The following is a 13842-nucleotide window of genomic DNA, read 5'->3' on the forward strand; positions in this document are numbered from 1 at the left end:
TCAACTTCTCCAACTAAGAATGGGAACATTGTCAAATAATTTTTTTTAAAAGTTGAAGTACATATTGTTCCTGTTGGATGCAACAGCTATTGGATGTAATAGATACTGTATTGGGGCAATTATTTTGGTGCAAAATAAGCAACATGTTATTTTGGTAGTAGATTTGGGCTACATAATTCCATGTTGCTGTGGAAAATCTGACTCTTCATTGGATTATAAAAGTAATCATGCATAAATCTTTTCAAAGATTTTAAGAGCGATTCCAAGTACTGAGATTGGCCCATAGTTGCACATTTCATGAAGTTTTTAATTTTTACTACAAGAAAGACCACTGCCACCTTCCAAATATCAGGGGAATTACCACACCTAAACACCTAAAGGTAAAATAAAAATGAAACAATATTTACTATATTGGTTGTCAGTAAACATGGGAATTTTTTTTGTACTGAACTATTTGTTTTAACATGATGAAAGAAACACGTTTTGAAATTTGCTTTATTGTTTCATGAACACATTTGTACACAGTTTCATAATTTCAGTTACAGTGGATGAAAAAGGATTTTAAAGAAAATAATAATTTCCTTTAAAATTGCTGATAATATCAGTTTATGTGATATAGTACAATGCTTAAAAAAAAAGTGTTCTTTTTTAACAGATTCCTGAGTTTTTAAACAGTTTTAATGGCAGTTCTTCTTTGCTTTATTTATTTTTACCATCGTATTAATTAAATTCAAGAAGCTTTATGCATTTTATTATTGTGTAGTAACTATTGTCTGAGCAAAAGATTTCCTATCCTTACTGAGAGCAAAATCAAACCTTTTTTAAATGGTTATCATATTGATACCAATAATCAAAAAATTTGAAAGATACTTTAAAAAAGAAGTAAATTTTTTCTCTTAAATAATTTTAAATTGTAATTTTTTTTTATTTTTATGATATCTCTTAATGAAATTATGGAATGTTAAAATTACAATACTAGGAAAACAGACAAGAAATGGTGTACTTCTTTCCATAATTAGTACAGGTTTTCTTCAAATAAATTGCTGCCCACAAAATTATAATATTGAAATGAACAAAATGTCAGGTTTTTCTTTCATGACTTATACCTTTGTTGCAAAATATTTATTTTTCCTATATTTAGATTTTTTAAATTACTTAAACCAAATTGGTGGTTCGTAAAGTAGACAGTTCATGTTTTGCTTGAAACTTATATTTATTAAACTATAGTGGTAGGGGTATAATTCTGATGTCATTATAGTTTCTAAATCATTCATTGTAACACAAAAACACATAAATTTATATTATAATTGTGTCTAATATTTCCGTGAAAATGTTTTTATATTTTTAAACTAACATTCACTATATTTAAAAAATTGTAATTCATGTAGATGTTGAGAGTTGCTTTACAGACAATTATTAAAATTCAGCTGTTGATCCATTTTTTGTGGATTACTGCAATTATATTCTAATTCCTTTACTCTATAGGTATTTGTAAAGTACAAAAATACCAATGATGCAGAACCTCAAAATTATAAATAATTTCTTTAGCACTTTATACACCCAGATCCAGTTAGTATTTAGCCCAAAGTTACAGAAATCCAACATCACTTGGGAAGGAGGATTCAAAAAGAAAAAATGGGTGGTGTTTTGAGAAGGTTGATATACTCAGAGAGGGACCAAGAAGAGAAACAAATAACCTCCCCTCAAAGATGGCAAAATTTTACAATTCTTTAGAATTTAACTGAAAATCAATTGTCTAAAATTTATTTTTGGGCTAAGGTAAAAGTAAACACAGACTCCCAAACAGTCTAGTTGATACAAAGACCTTACCACTCAGTCAGTGGAAATAAAAAACTAATGTAAGAATTTTTTATTAATAAATTATCAATTTATATTATTACTTGACAATAATTATAGTTTATATCTGAAAATGGACTAAATAAAAATGGATTGTAGTCTGTGAATAAATCAGATAATGTGATTGTCTTTACATTTGATGGTCATTCTTTAAATAATAGAGCATTTTATATCTTATGTCATATTTCTAATTTTTGGATGCATAAAAATTTGTATATGATTTAACCCTTCACTAGTATGCCACTGTAAAATATAATATTTATTATGAAAAATGTAGAATGGAGAAATGGGGGATAAATTCTTTTTGTTTATAAATACCAGTATGTTTGTATTTGTGTGATGACATCTATTTGGGTTGGTAGCTTAGTAGGACTAAAATATTAGAATTTTGTACAGTAACTTCTGTATATGGCAGACTGATACTATTAAAATTTGGATTGGGATTTCAAAGGATAGAGAAGTGAAGCAAGCCGGAGTCACCCTGTTGTTGCCAATATGAATATGTAAATCTTGAATAGTGCTTTATAAAAATTTTCCTTTTATAAGATTAATTTTTTTTAAAGATGAAGATTATTTCATAAATTTTTTTCCAGAATTACTCAAATTTTAATGTAAGAGTTTTAGTTAAAAAATTTTAACTAAATAAAGGTTCATTTAAATAAAGGTTGCTGTTTGATTTAAATGTAAATGTACTTTGAATAAGTTCGGTAATGCTGTTGCTAATTTGTTTCAAGTATTTATGTTTTTCAGAAACACTGAAAATGGTTTAGAGATAAATATATACTTAAAAAAACACTTAATAAAGTGTTATGGTGATTATATATAAAAAAAATATGTGTACTATTTGAAAAAAAAATAAAAACTAAAAAAATTGAATTTAAGTAGTAGGCTTTATTTTGATTTTTTCTTATTTTAAAATTGACATTTATAAAAATACTTAGTTGTTTTATAATTTCTAATCTAATAATTTTAATAAATTGTTTTAGTTTTATCTTTGACTTGATTAATTTTTTGGCTAGTTTGATATGAAATTATTTGTCAATTCCACTCTTTTTGATAGGATTACAGAAGTGCAAACACTGTAGTAGAGGTATACTGTAGTGAAGTGAATATTCATTTGCTTATTTCTTTATATGTATAAAACAGAACTTATTATATATATTATCTTTTTAGTTTTTTAAGGAAAAACTCAAATTATTGATGATATTTTTTTATTTGCAATTATTCTCTTCTTTATAATTTAAAATTAGTGTTTTGCTAATAAATAGTGTTGCTTTATGCCTTTTTAACTGATTCTATACATATGAGTAATCACAACACTTCATCTTTGTCATCTAAACAGAGGTAATTCATTTAAAATTGAAAATGATTTAAAACACATTGTAATTTTGTCTGATGCCTAGTGCGTTTCTTTTTTTTTAATAATTATTTGTAAATTAGTTAACATTTTTTTAATATTAAGTTTAATTTTTTCCTTGTAAGCAGTTCTTTATATAGTAAGGAACAATAAGAAAACGTGAATTTCATTTGGAACTTTTTTATAGTTTTGTACTTTATAAAGCCTCATTATTTTTAGATTTCACTTTAGTAAATAGTTGTATTTGATTATTTTTTATATTTCACTTTAAAAAATTATCTTTTTTTCATTTCTTAGAAGATAATATTTATTATTTAAATAAATATTGTTAGTGTTAAGCAAATAATTATCAATTTCATCAAAGTGACATATGTATAATTTAAAAACCTTTCTTGTGTTTTGGTGTTTCTTGTTGGTTTCACTTTCAATTTTATCACTGAAAAATTTTGTTTTTTTTTGCTATACTTAAATACAGTGCTTTAAAATAATATAGGATTGCTATTATTTTTCTCTTTTGTTTGACTATCAATCATGGTTATATGATATATGTCTACTAAACTGCATTTTAGTATTGTATGATTTTTGAAATGTTTGAAGATAAATAATTTTTTTTAATGGGAAAAATAAAATAGACTTCATTTAATATATGTTATTTTTTCTTTTTATTTACAAAAGAGTTCATTCATGTTTTTAAACATGTTATGCTCAAGCATTGGTAAAAATTTAACAACTGAAGATAACTGGTTTAGATAAATTCTTAAAGAGAAAAATTTCCCTCCCCAAAAAAAATATACAAGTATAAGATGCACAATTTGATGTAAACAATCATAGCTAATAAATACAAAGGATTAGGAAGAGTTAATATCAATATGAAATGAGTATTAAAGGAATTTTTATTATAATTATTATTAATAAAAATAATAAATAAATAATTCTGCAACTTCTGATAATTATTTTCCCTTATTTTAATATTTTTCATTATCCTTGTTTAATTACCTTAATTTTATCTTTATTTATTTTGAACTTAAATTCTTTCAAAGTAAAAAATGTATGGTGTTCAGAATTTCTTCTTACTCTTAGAAATAGATAAAAAAACATTGTTGATTCTATATGTATATATAATCTTATTTTGTTTTTTAAATTTTGAACTATTAAACAATTAATTATTTAATATTTTGATTTCTTACAATTTACTGAATTACTATTTAATAAACAAATCTTTAATCTGCCTTTAATATTTCTTGATTTTTTTTTTATTTAAAAAAATATTTTTTTTTTGTTTTTATTGAAATCTTGATTTGCGAGTAAAAGAAATGTATATAAATTTGGGTAATGATAGGTAGCATTTAATATTGAGATATCGTTTAGCCGCTTCCTAAAAATGTCTCATCATTTATATTTTTCAAAATAATACAACCATTTGATAGAAATTTATTTTATTCAGGGCTGTTTTATTAAGCTTGGGTTATGGGTTTATTAAGCTTTATACACGGTTATGATAAAGGAAGGTACCCTTGATTAAAAAGATATTTTATACTGTAAAGAATTTAGAAAAACTTCTATAATGAATAATGTAACTTAATGCACTCAAAAAATTAATTTTTTTACTTAAATTATTTTTCAATCTGACCACCTTCTAGAATTACAGAACCTGGGTCTGTGAGTATTTGCCTCTCTTCCCATGATTTTAATTAAAATTAGTAAAAATTTGTGTTATATATTATAATTAAAAAAACAGCATTAATTTTTTTCTTAGCATTCTGTATTAATTAAAATTCATTGTTGACAATAAACTTGCAATATGTGCACGTGCTTTTAAGTATAATGCAATATTTGTATTGTACATTAATTAAAAAAAAATTTATCTTTTTTTTTTTTAAATAATTGTGCTTTGCAATACGGCACTTTTATTAAATATGTGTATTTTTCTCACGAGAATCATATAATTTTCATGAAAATGAAATTTAATATATAATTTGACATCATATAACTTAATTATTATTTTATGTAATTAATAATTTGTTAAATGAAAAGAATATATATGTATATGTACTTAATTGTTAATGGAAGCATTTGAGTAAATTTTGTTAGAAGATCTTCATCATAATCTATAAAAGGTGATTTTTTTATAATTATTGTAGTTTTGTATTTTTTTTTTTAATTTCACACAATGTTGGTTTTAATTTGCACATTTTTCAAGCTTATAATCAAACTGAAACATTTATAATTGAGTGAAAATTTATATGAGATTGGAATTAAAATATTACAATTTTTTCTTTTTTCATTTTTTTATTATTTATTTTAATGAGAAATTTCTTACATATTCATTTGCATGCCTATGTTAAGTTACTTATGTTATATTATCTGCCTGTTTTAATATTGAACATTTTTTATTATCTGTATTTAAAGACAATTTTGTGTACCTAAAACTATATAAAATAATAATTATAACATATTGAAGAGTTGCATTTTCTGCACAATCTATTTGATGATGAAACAAATTACTTATGCTTGCTATTATTGAGTGTTAGTCTTACAGTGAGTACTGTAGTAACAAATTTATCATCAATTTTATATTGCTTAAAAAGACATGACAGCTCAACTTGTGGGTAGTATCTGAAAAATGGCAAAGAGTTATATTTTAGTTGACATTTCATACATATTGTTTTTTCATCTTGTGATATTGATTCTGATATAAACCAATTTTTATTTAGCGGTCACCTTTGAACTTGTTTGGTGTTGAAAGTATGAGGAGTCTCATACTTTCAACATGAGGAGTATGTGAGTCATGGGTGCACCATTATAATCCTGAAACAAAGCAGTCAAAGAAATAGATTAAAATTTAATTTATGACTCATCCTATATTCACTACTAAGTTGCCAGAGGGAGTTAAATTAAACAAAAAAGTAGAGTTCAGAGTATTGTTAAAGAAATGAAACCTAAAAAATGTTATCTGTAAACAAAGCCTTTTATTATTATTATTATTATTATTGTTTATCTTTTTTATTATTATAATAGAGGATTGATGCATGTCACGTGGTTGGAGTTGTTTCTTCACAACTATGTTATTGTCATTATTACTCCTCAGAAATTGGTGCATTTGAAATGGACCACTGTTCAATGTCATCTTTGCAGTTCTATTATGTCACTTAATATTTATATTGTATCCCATATATTTATTCTGATCTCTGAAAGAAGTATTCTGGGAAACAAAAATTTTCAAACTATAAATACGTGAAGAATTTATATGCAATTGGCTTCAGATATTCTTTTTTTTATAAAATTCAGAAAAAAATTACCAGTCCAATAGAAAAAATGTGTAGCAATATTTTGAGACTATGTAGAAAAACAATTTACATGTTTTGTGAAAATAAATTAATAAATAAATTTTGGAAAAATTCCATTTTTCAATTTACTGAGCCTGTTATGAATTGTTTATAAAATATAATTAGCTCCATCAATCTGAACCATCTTGCGTGTTTGAGATATATCTTTATAATGAATGAAATTTATATATTTGATTTTTTCTTCACTGTTGGACACTTATATAAGTTGAACTTCATCAACTTTCACCAATTTTGCTGTAAAATGATTAATACCATTTCTGGCTATAGTTATTTACTCAAGTTTTAAGGATTATTTATTGATTTTTTTTTTCCTAACATTTTTTCTTTTTAAATTTGATTATGATATTGATAAGTTTACAGTTCTTTCTACAAACATAACAGTACGTAAAGTTAATTGTTTTTTAATCAGTGAAACAGTGTTTTGTTCTGTATATTTGTATGTTAAAATTATTTTTTAAATTTAAGCTCAATGAACTGCATGACAAAATGTGATAAAATTCTAAACTCTTTCAGATTGTATGGAAATTGTTCTTCTAGAAGTTTTTTGTGCTAATTAGCAGGATCTTTTTTATGGGGTTACTGGTAGGTTTCCAGATTTATTATTAGCTATGGATATCTTCAGTGAGGAAAGTGCTGCTAATTAGGTCTAAAAGTTCCTTTGCAGGAATAATTTCTGATTACCTTATAAGTGAATTGTTTATAATTTTCAATAACTACTTAAGATTATTTTTTTTTGTGGCTGATAAATTAATTCGCACAGAAGCTTACAAAGAAGCTTGTATGTGGGAATGTAAATTTGTAGCATATGAAAAATGCCATGCCTGACTGGGATTTGAACCTGGGACCTCTGCTTGAAAGGCCGAGACTGCCACTCCACCACAGAGATTGGCATATTAAATTTATGTTTTATCTATAATATCTTATGAATTAAGTTCTGTGTATGTTATTTTATTAAAAATACTGGTTCATTTTTTCCTAACCATTAATGAATCCAAAAAAATTCATTGTTATTTCTTTACTACTGTTTTTTGAGCTAATCCTTGATATATTTAATCATAATTAATTGATAAACAAATATAGGTGAAACCTGTTTGTATATTCATTTCTGCATTTACGTATTATATTTATTTTTTGAAAAACTATAAATTGTAACAAAAAACTGAACCAAATTTTTGAAGTTTGTTTTATCTTATTTCAGAATATTTTTTATTCCCTTACGATCTTCTTCAGCGAGTCATCGAAATCACATGAGTGACTTGCATTTTGAAGTTAGTTATTAAAAACATAATATTTATAAAATGGTGTTCAGTTTGTCTTTTTTTATAGTTTCAAAATTCATGAATTAAACTATATCAGTTTAACACAGTTAACATTACCTGATGGTAGTTTGTAACTTGTTAAAACAATCAATTAATGACTCTTTGGTGCTTTTAAATGCTGACGGCTGTTTGTTGTGCTTTTTGCTGCCAATAATTTATAATTTGCTTATTGTTTAATATTATGTGCATCAATATTGCACACAAAGTAATCTGTTTCGTTTAATGCTTCAAATTTTTATTATTATTGTAATTAATTTATGTTTACTGTTTGTGATTGTAGCAAACTCAATTGATTTATTAAAGTTTTGTCATATTTTTTGTTAGAATCATTTTGAATTTTTGGTGAATGTACAGTAGTGTAAAGTTTTCATCTGCTGTATGCCAGTGTCTTAAAAATAAAATATACACTTCTGCATTAATTTTCTATATGTTCATAACAGTGCTGTGCTACTATGATTAATAAATTCATTATTCCTAAAGCAATTAAATCACCCAGCACTTTGTTCAGATTAAAATTAACATATGTTTACCTGTTGTATAATTCTTGACAGATTTTTAAGTTTGCATTTTTGGCCCTGACATACAAGAAAGACTCTTATGTTTACAACATCATGTGATATAGATATGAAAAAATGTTCTCCGTTACACTGACGCTTCCGTCATTGTGAACAAAAATTTGTTTTCTTTATTTTATCGCTTAGTTACGTTGACTCCTGTGATTACTCCCTTATTATAACATTTTTATCGTTATTGAACAACATTATGAAACATAATAATATTCTAAATTTATTAATTGATTATCTTACAAATTAATGGAACTTTTTTCTGAGAACCTTTCAGAACCAATTTCTTTGCGTAGCTCCTGTATTAAAAAGGTCTAGCTCAAAAAGAATTTCAGAAGAAATAGAATCATCAATTTATGAGTTGTTTAATATTTATTTGTAAGTTTTATTTTATTTTCATGTTATGTAATTCTTCAAATGCACTTTAATGCTATGCCTATTTTTTATAATATAGCATCTTTAATTTTTTTTAATTTAATCTCACTAGAAATGTTTATGAATAAAATAGTTGATTTTGAAATAGAGAGCTTATTTTGGTTATTTCTCATTTTTTTGCGTAGTATCCATTTTTATGTTTTTAGTAATTTTGGTGGCTTATCTATGAAGAACTGCGCTACTAATACTAAGAACTGGTTTTATTGGATAATGTAACTGGTGAAAATTACAGAATTTTTTAATGATTTTGCTATCCAATTTTTTAATGCAATTTACTATTTTTTTCCTTCGGTTATAAATTATCTTTTTACAAATGGCTATTAGTAATTATACATGTCATATACATTTATGCAGTTTTTTCATAAAGAAAATGAAGTATTTTCTTAGAAAGTAGTAGATTTTCTAAAGCGGCTAACTTTTTATCAATAATTATAAAATCCATAAAAATGTGTTGCTGTTTTATGCATGATAAATGTTTTAAATGAATTGTTTATTTGCACTTGTTTTATAATTAATTACATTCACGTTCAAAGTTATTCACCTTATTATATAGTACTTTATTATTAATTAAAATACAATATTTAAAATATATTTTATAATTTGTTTTTATTTCAGTGATAGTTGTGTTCGTCTATGGAGGCTTAATAATCGACTTGATTTCCTTTTAAATGAGCTGACGTGACGCGGACTTCATTGGTTTGCTGCTATGTTACATTCGATTTACACATTCCTCTTGCGTCTCCTTATAAGACTGTTTACTTATTTACTCAGGAAAGATTAGTATTTTTTTAAATTAATAATTTTTTGTATTCATGAACGTTTTAATTTTTTTTTAATTCCTTAATTAATTATTGTGTTTTTATAGATGGCCTTAAATGTATTCAGTAATAGTATTTTAATGTTGTACAGTATTTTTTTTTTTAAGTTGTATAAATATATTATAATTAATTTTAATATTGTACAGTATTTAAGTTAATATTTATAAAATACATAAATTATTTACATTAATAATAGTTATTAAAAATAATTAATTAATGCATCCATTACATTGTTGATCAAATTTTTATACATTTTATAAAAAGAAAATAAACTAAAAAAGACAATAATGTAGGGTAAGTAAAAGTATTTTTTTATATTGCATTGTTTTAATAAATAGTATTATATTCATTGTTTTATTATTAGGGCTAGTTTAAAAAATGGATTTCTTAAATTTAAGAATCAAAGTATGTAGAAGTTTCATTTCTTTCTTTTTGAACTTTTTATATTAAAAAAAAAAAAACTTAATTTGTGTTTGTCATAATTTAATAGAGCCATTATGAATAATTAGTTATGTATTAAAGAAATATCTAAAACGTTTTTAAATTTCTGTATGTTATAAAATAAGAGAATCAGTTTTTTTGTTGTATAATTTTGTGTTTCTTATCTTTGAATCATTGAAAATAGTTTTCTTTTCGTAGAAATTTAGATAAGTGTCACTAAATATTAGCAATATTATTATTATTAAGTGAATTTTAAGTATAGTTATATGAATGCTGATTTTAATTAATATTTTTTAATTACAAAAATGGTGTTACTGAATAACTTATTCAGTTAGATTTTTATTTTAAATATTTTTATCTTTTTTAAGTCTTATTTTTCATTACAGGTTATTTATAATGTTTATCTTAATCTATTAGTTTTATACAATATTAAGATGTTATTATTATTTTGTAGTAGCTTCCTAGAAATTTTTTTAATACCGTGTAACTTGTATTTGTTCTTAAGTTATGATCTAATTTATTCATATGGAAAAACCTCTATAAACCAAAATAAAGAATATGGATCCTAATTTTTGTTAAGCAAAATTTTAGATAAAACAGGGATACTCACATTGTTTTATTTAAAAGTTAGAAACATGACTTATAGGATGTATAAAAAAATTACATTTAATAAAAAAAAGGTTTAATCAATGTTAATAAAGATAATTTAAAATTAAAACATTTTTTACTCTTTAAAATGACTTGACAGATTAATATTTTATTTTACTTTCAATGTAAGAAAACAGAAAACGAAGAACATCTATATATGAAAATAAACAATTTGGAATTATTCAAAATTGAGTGGTGGTGAAAAATTCCAAAATGGGTTAAAGTGAGAAGTTTTTCATTAGTATTAAAAACATTTGCATTTACAGTCTAATATTTATATTATTTAATTTTTAAATATTGAAGACATCATATAATTTCATAACTAAACATATCTGTGTTATATAGATTAATATTTAATAGAGAAAATCATTTCATTCATGACTGAGTTGAAATCACAAGTGAAATGGAACAAAATTTGACTTTTTATTGTAAATATGTATTTTGATGTTTCTTCACCATGATTTCCTAGTATTATATTCCCCTTATACACATTTCCTCATTTTCATTTATACTGTATTTTTTAAATGCTTTTTAATTTTTGTTTTGTATGTTGGTTATTTTTTATTTTATTGTATATTTATAGATATTTTTTTTAAAAATCACTCAGTATTACTTGTTTAAGTAATTTACATAGGCACTAGCTGATTATTTTTGGCCTGTGTTGGTTAGAACTAGAAAGGTTACAGAGAGGTTTCATTTTTCCTGCATACGTTTTTTCTGAAGTTTCCTATTATGCATCTGATAACACAATAACTATCTTTACAAATTTTTACAAACTAAACTAGACATGATTTAAATTCTGAAGTTTATCTATTTTTGAATATATGTATAATAACAACATAAAAATGTCTTATAAGTATTATTTGTAATAGTTATACCAGATCTACCGTTTTCTGTAATTGTACTATTAATCTTATTTTCACTTTTCATGATAATAAAACAGAGCATTCTTATCAGTGTAAAATTTTTACCTTATCTTTTCTTGCATCTCTCTTTGCTGTAATTCAGTTTAACTCTTCTATTTTTGTAACAATTAGTACATTCAACAATCTCATTTTGGTAGTAACCAATTTTATTAAGTAGGTTGTGCTTTTGCAGCCTCTTATGGCCCTGAACATTTAACAGTTCGACAAATATTCATAAGATAATGAAACACATTACAAGCAATAAATTAGTTAAAAACAGATATTAATTAAATAAAGAGGTAAATAAAATGCATAAAAATATTTAATTGATCAGACACATTTAGGATTCTGTTGAAATATTATTTTCTTTAATTCCAAGACAAATAGAATTGCTGATACAGTACTAAAGAGCATAAAAGTTATCACTAAATAAGTAGCAAGGATCAGTGGATAAGTGGGAATGATTTTTGCCACCAGAATATATAAAAAACAAACCAGTCGCCTAGTAGAGCATACTATTGCCCAGTGTTTTTGCTCAAGGGTTAAATTCTGAAATTTAAAAATTATTTTTATTATATATAATATTAAAAACAGCTTACCATTATATTATTTGATTTCCTCAAACATTTTGGGTTATTCTGCCATCTTCAGGAGGAATTTAAATACATAAAAAAATATAAAAATCACATGATAAATTAAAGAAATAACAATTGATTGTCATAAGATACATTTTTGAATGTTAAAGTCATAAGTTAAATTTAAAATAATTACATCTGTTTTGTAAAAGTATCACAATTGTTATTTAACAACTTGAATGTTAGATTTTTGGTTAATGGAGGTTTTACAGTATTATACTTTTTCAAAACTGCTATAAACTTCTTTTTATTCGAAGTTCTTTTAAAATTCTTTTGTTTCAAATTGTGTTAACTGACGTATGACTAATTTTGAACAAGCCCCTACAATTATTGATTGTAAATAATTTTTTTTTTCAGACGGCAACTCACTTTTGAAGAGACAGTTAACTTCTATATCATTGTGTTTAATATGACATGTTCAACATTAGTTTCAAAATAATTAATAACTAGGTGTGTGTGTGTGTTCCCCTACAATTATTGATCATAAATACATTTTATTGTTTTTCAGAAGGCCAGCTCACCATATATATATATATATTTTAAAATTAATTATTTATAGTTTAAAAATCACCATATACACACATACATAAAAAATAAGACTGATCTCGCCTTTAAGTGTTCTTATTTTTTATATATGTGTGTCTATATGGTGATTTTTACACTATAAATAATTAACTGTGATTTGACACACAAGACAACATGTTTAAAAAATTGATACACACACACACACACACACACACACACACACACACACACACACACATACACATACACATACATACACATATCTAGTCAATAATTATTTATTAATATTAAAAAAATGTAAACTGTAGGTTAAAAGTGTTGAGAATATGTTATAAAATAAATACAACTGAAGTTACTCAGTATAATTTAATAAATAACCAACAAAAATAAAACATCAATCTGTTTCAATAATTATTTGTAAAAGTAATAGATAATTTACTCAATTGAAATTTGGAAAGTTGTCATCTGTTTTATAAGTACAGGTTCAAATGTAGTATTTTTAGTTGGTTAAAGTATATCTATATATATATATATATATATATATATTTTAATCTTACTCCTGTTTGATAATCTTACTTAGCATATTCATAATTAACACATGTCATGTTCATTATCAGTTATTACTATGATGTATTTACAACTATCTGTGAATATTTTACTGCAATATTTTTTAAAAAGTTTCAGATATGTGAAGAACATTACTTCCCAAACAGTAATGAAAAGTCTGTATTAATAATACTATGTTTGTTATTATGTGAATTTTAAAGTAAAAATGGCAATAATTACAGTTAAAAAAAAAATAAAAGGAAAAAAAACAGAAAAAGTAAATGTTTGTAGCATTTGCAACTTAACCGTTAGTTGACTGGACTATTTACCATAATCTTTAACTTAGACTAAGAACATATTACTAGTGTCGCCTTAGCATTATAGTTACAGTTTATTATTAATTGGAGAGAATCATTCTACCTTTCAGGCTGATAACTTATTCTCGC

General features: G+C 24.2%; 1 protein-coding gene across 2 annotated transcripts in view; it reads left to right on the forward strand.

Moving 5' to 3' along the window:
• Klp31E (kinesin-like protein 31E) overlaps nt 1-13842 on the forward strand; it is a 541210-nt gene that overhangs the window by 486007 nt on the left and 41361 nt on the right. The window contains exon 25 of one of the 2 annotated variants that reach the window (XM_075361452.1): nt 9494-9775. The exons of the other annotated variant lie outside the window; for it this stretch is intronic. Coding sequence (XP_075217567.1) covers nt 9494-9560 — 67 coding nt within the window. The 3' untranslated portion in view covers nt 9561-9775. Of the gene's footprint in view, nt 1-9493; nt 9776-13842 lie in introns of those variants that run through there. 2 annotated transcript variants of the gene reach the window in all.

This window comes from Lycorma delicatula, chromosome 3 (assembly GCF_047948215.1).
Source record: "Lycorma delicatula isolate Av1 chromosome 3, ASM4794821v1, whole genome shotgun sequence".
Taxonomy (NCBI): domain Eukaryota; kingdom Metazoa; phylum Arthropoda; class Insecta; order Hemiptera; family Fulgoridae; genus Lycorma; species Lycorma delicatula.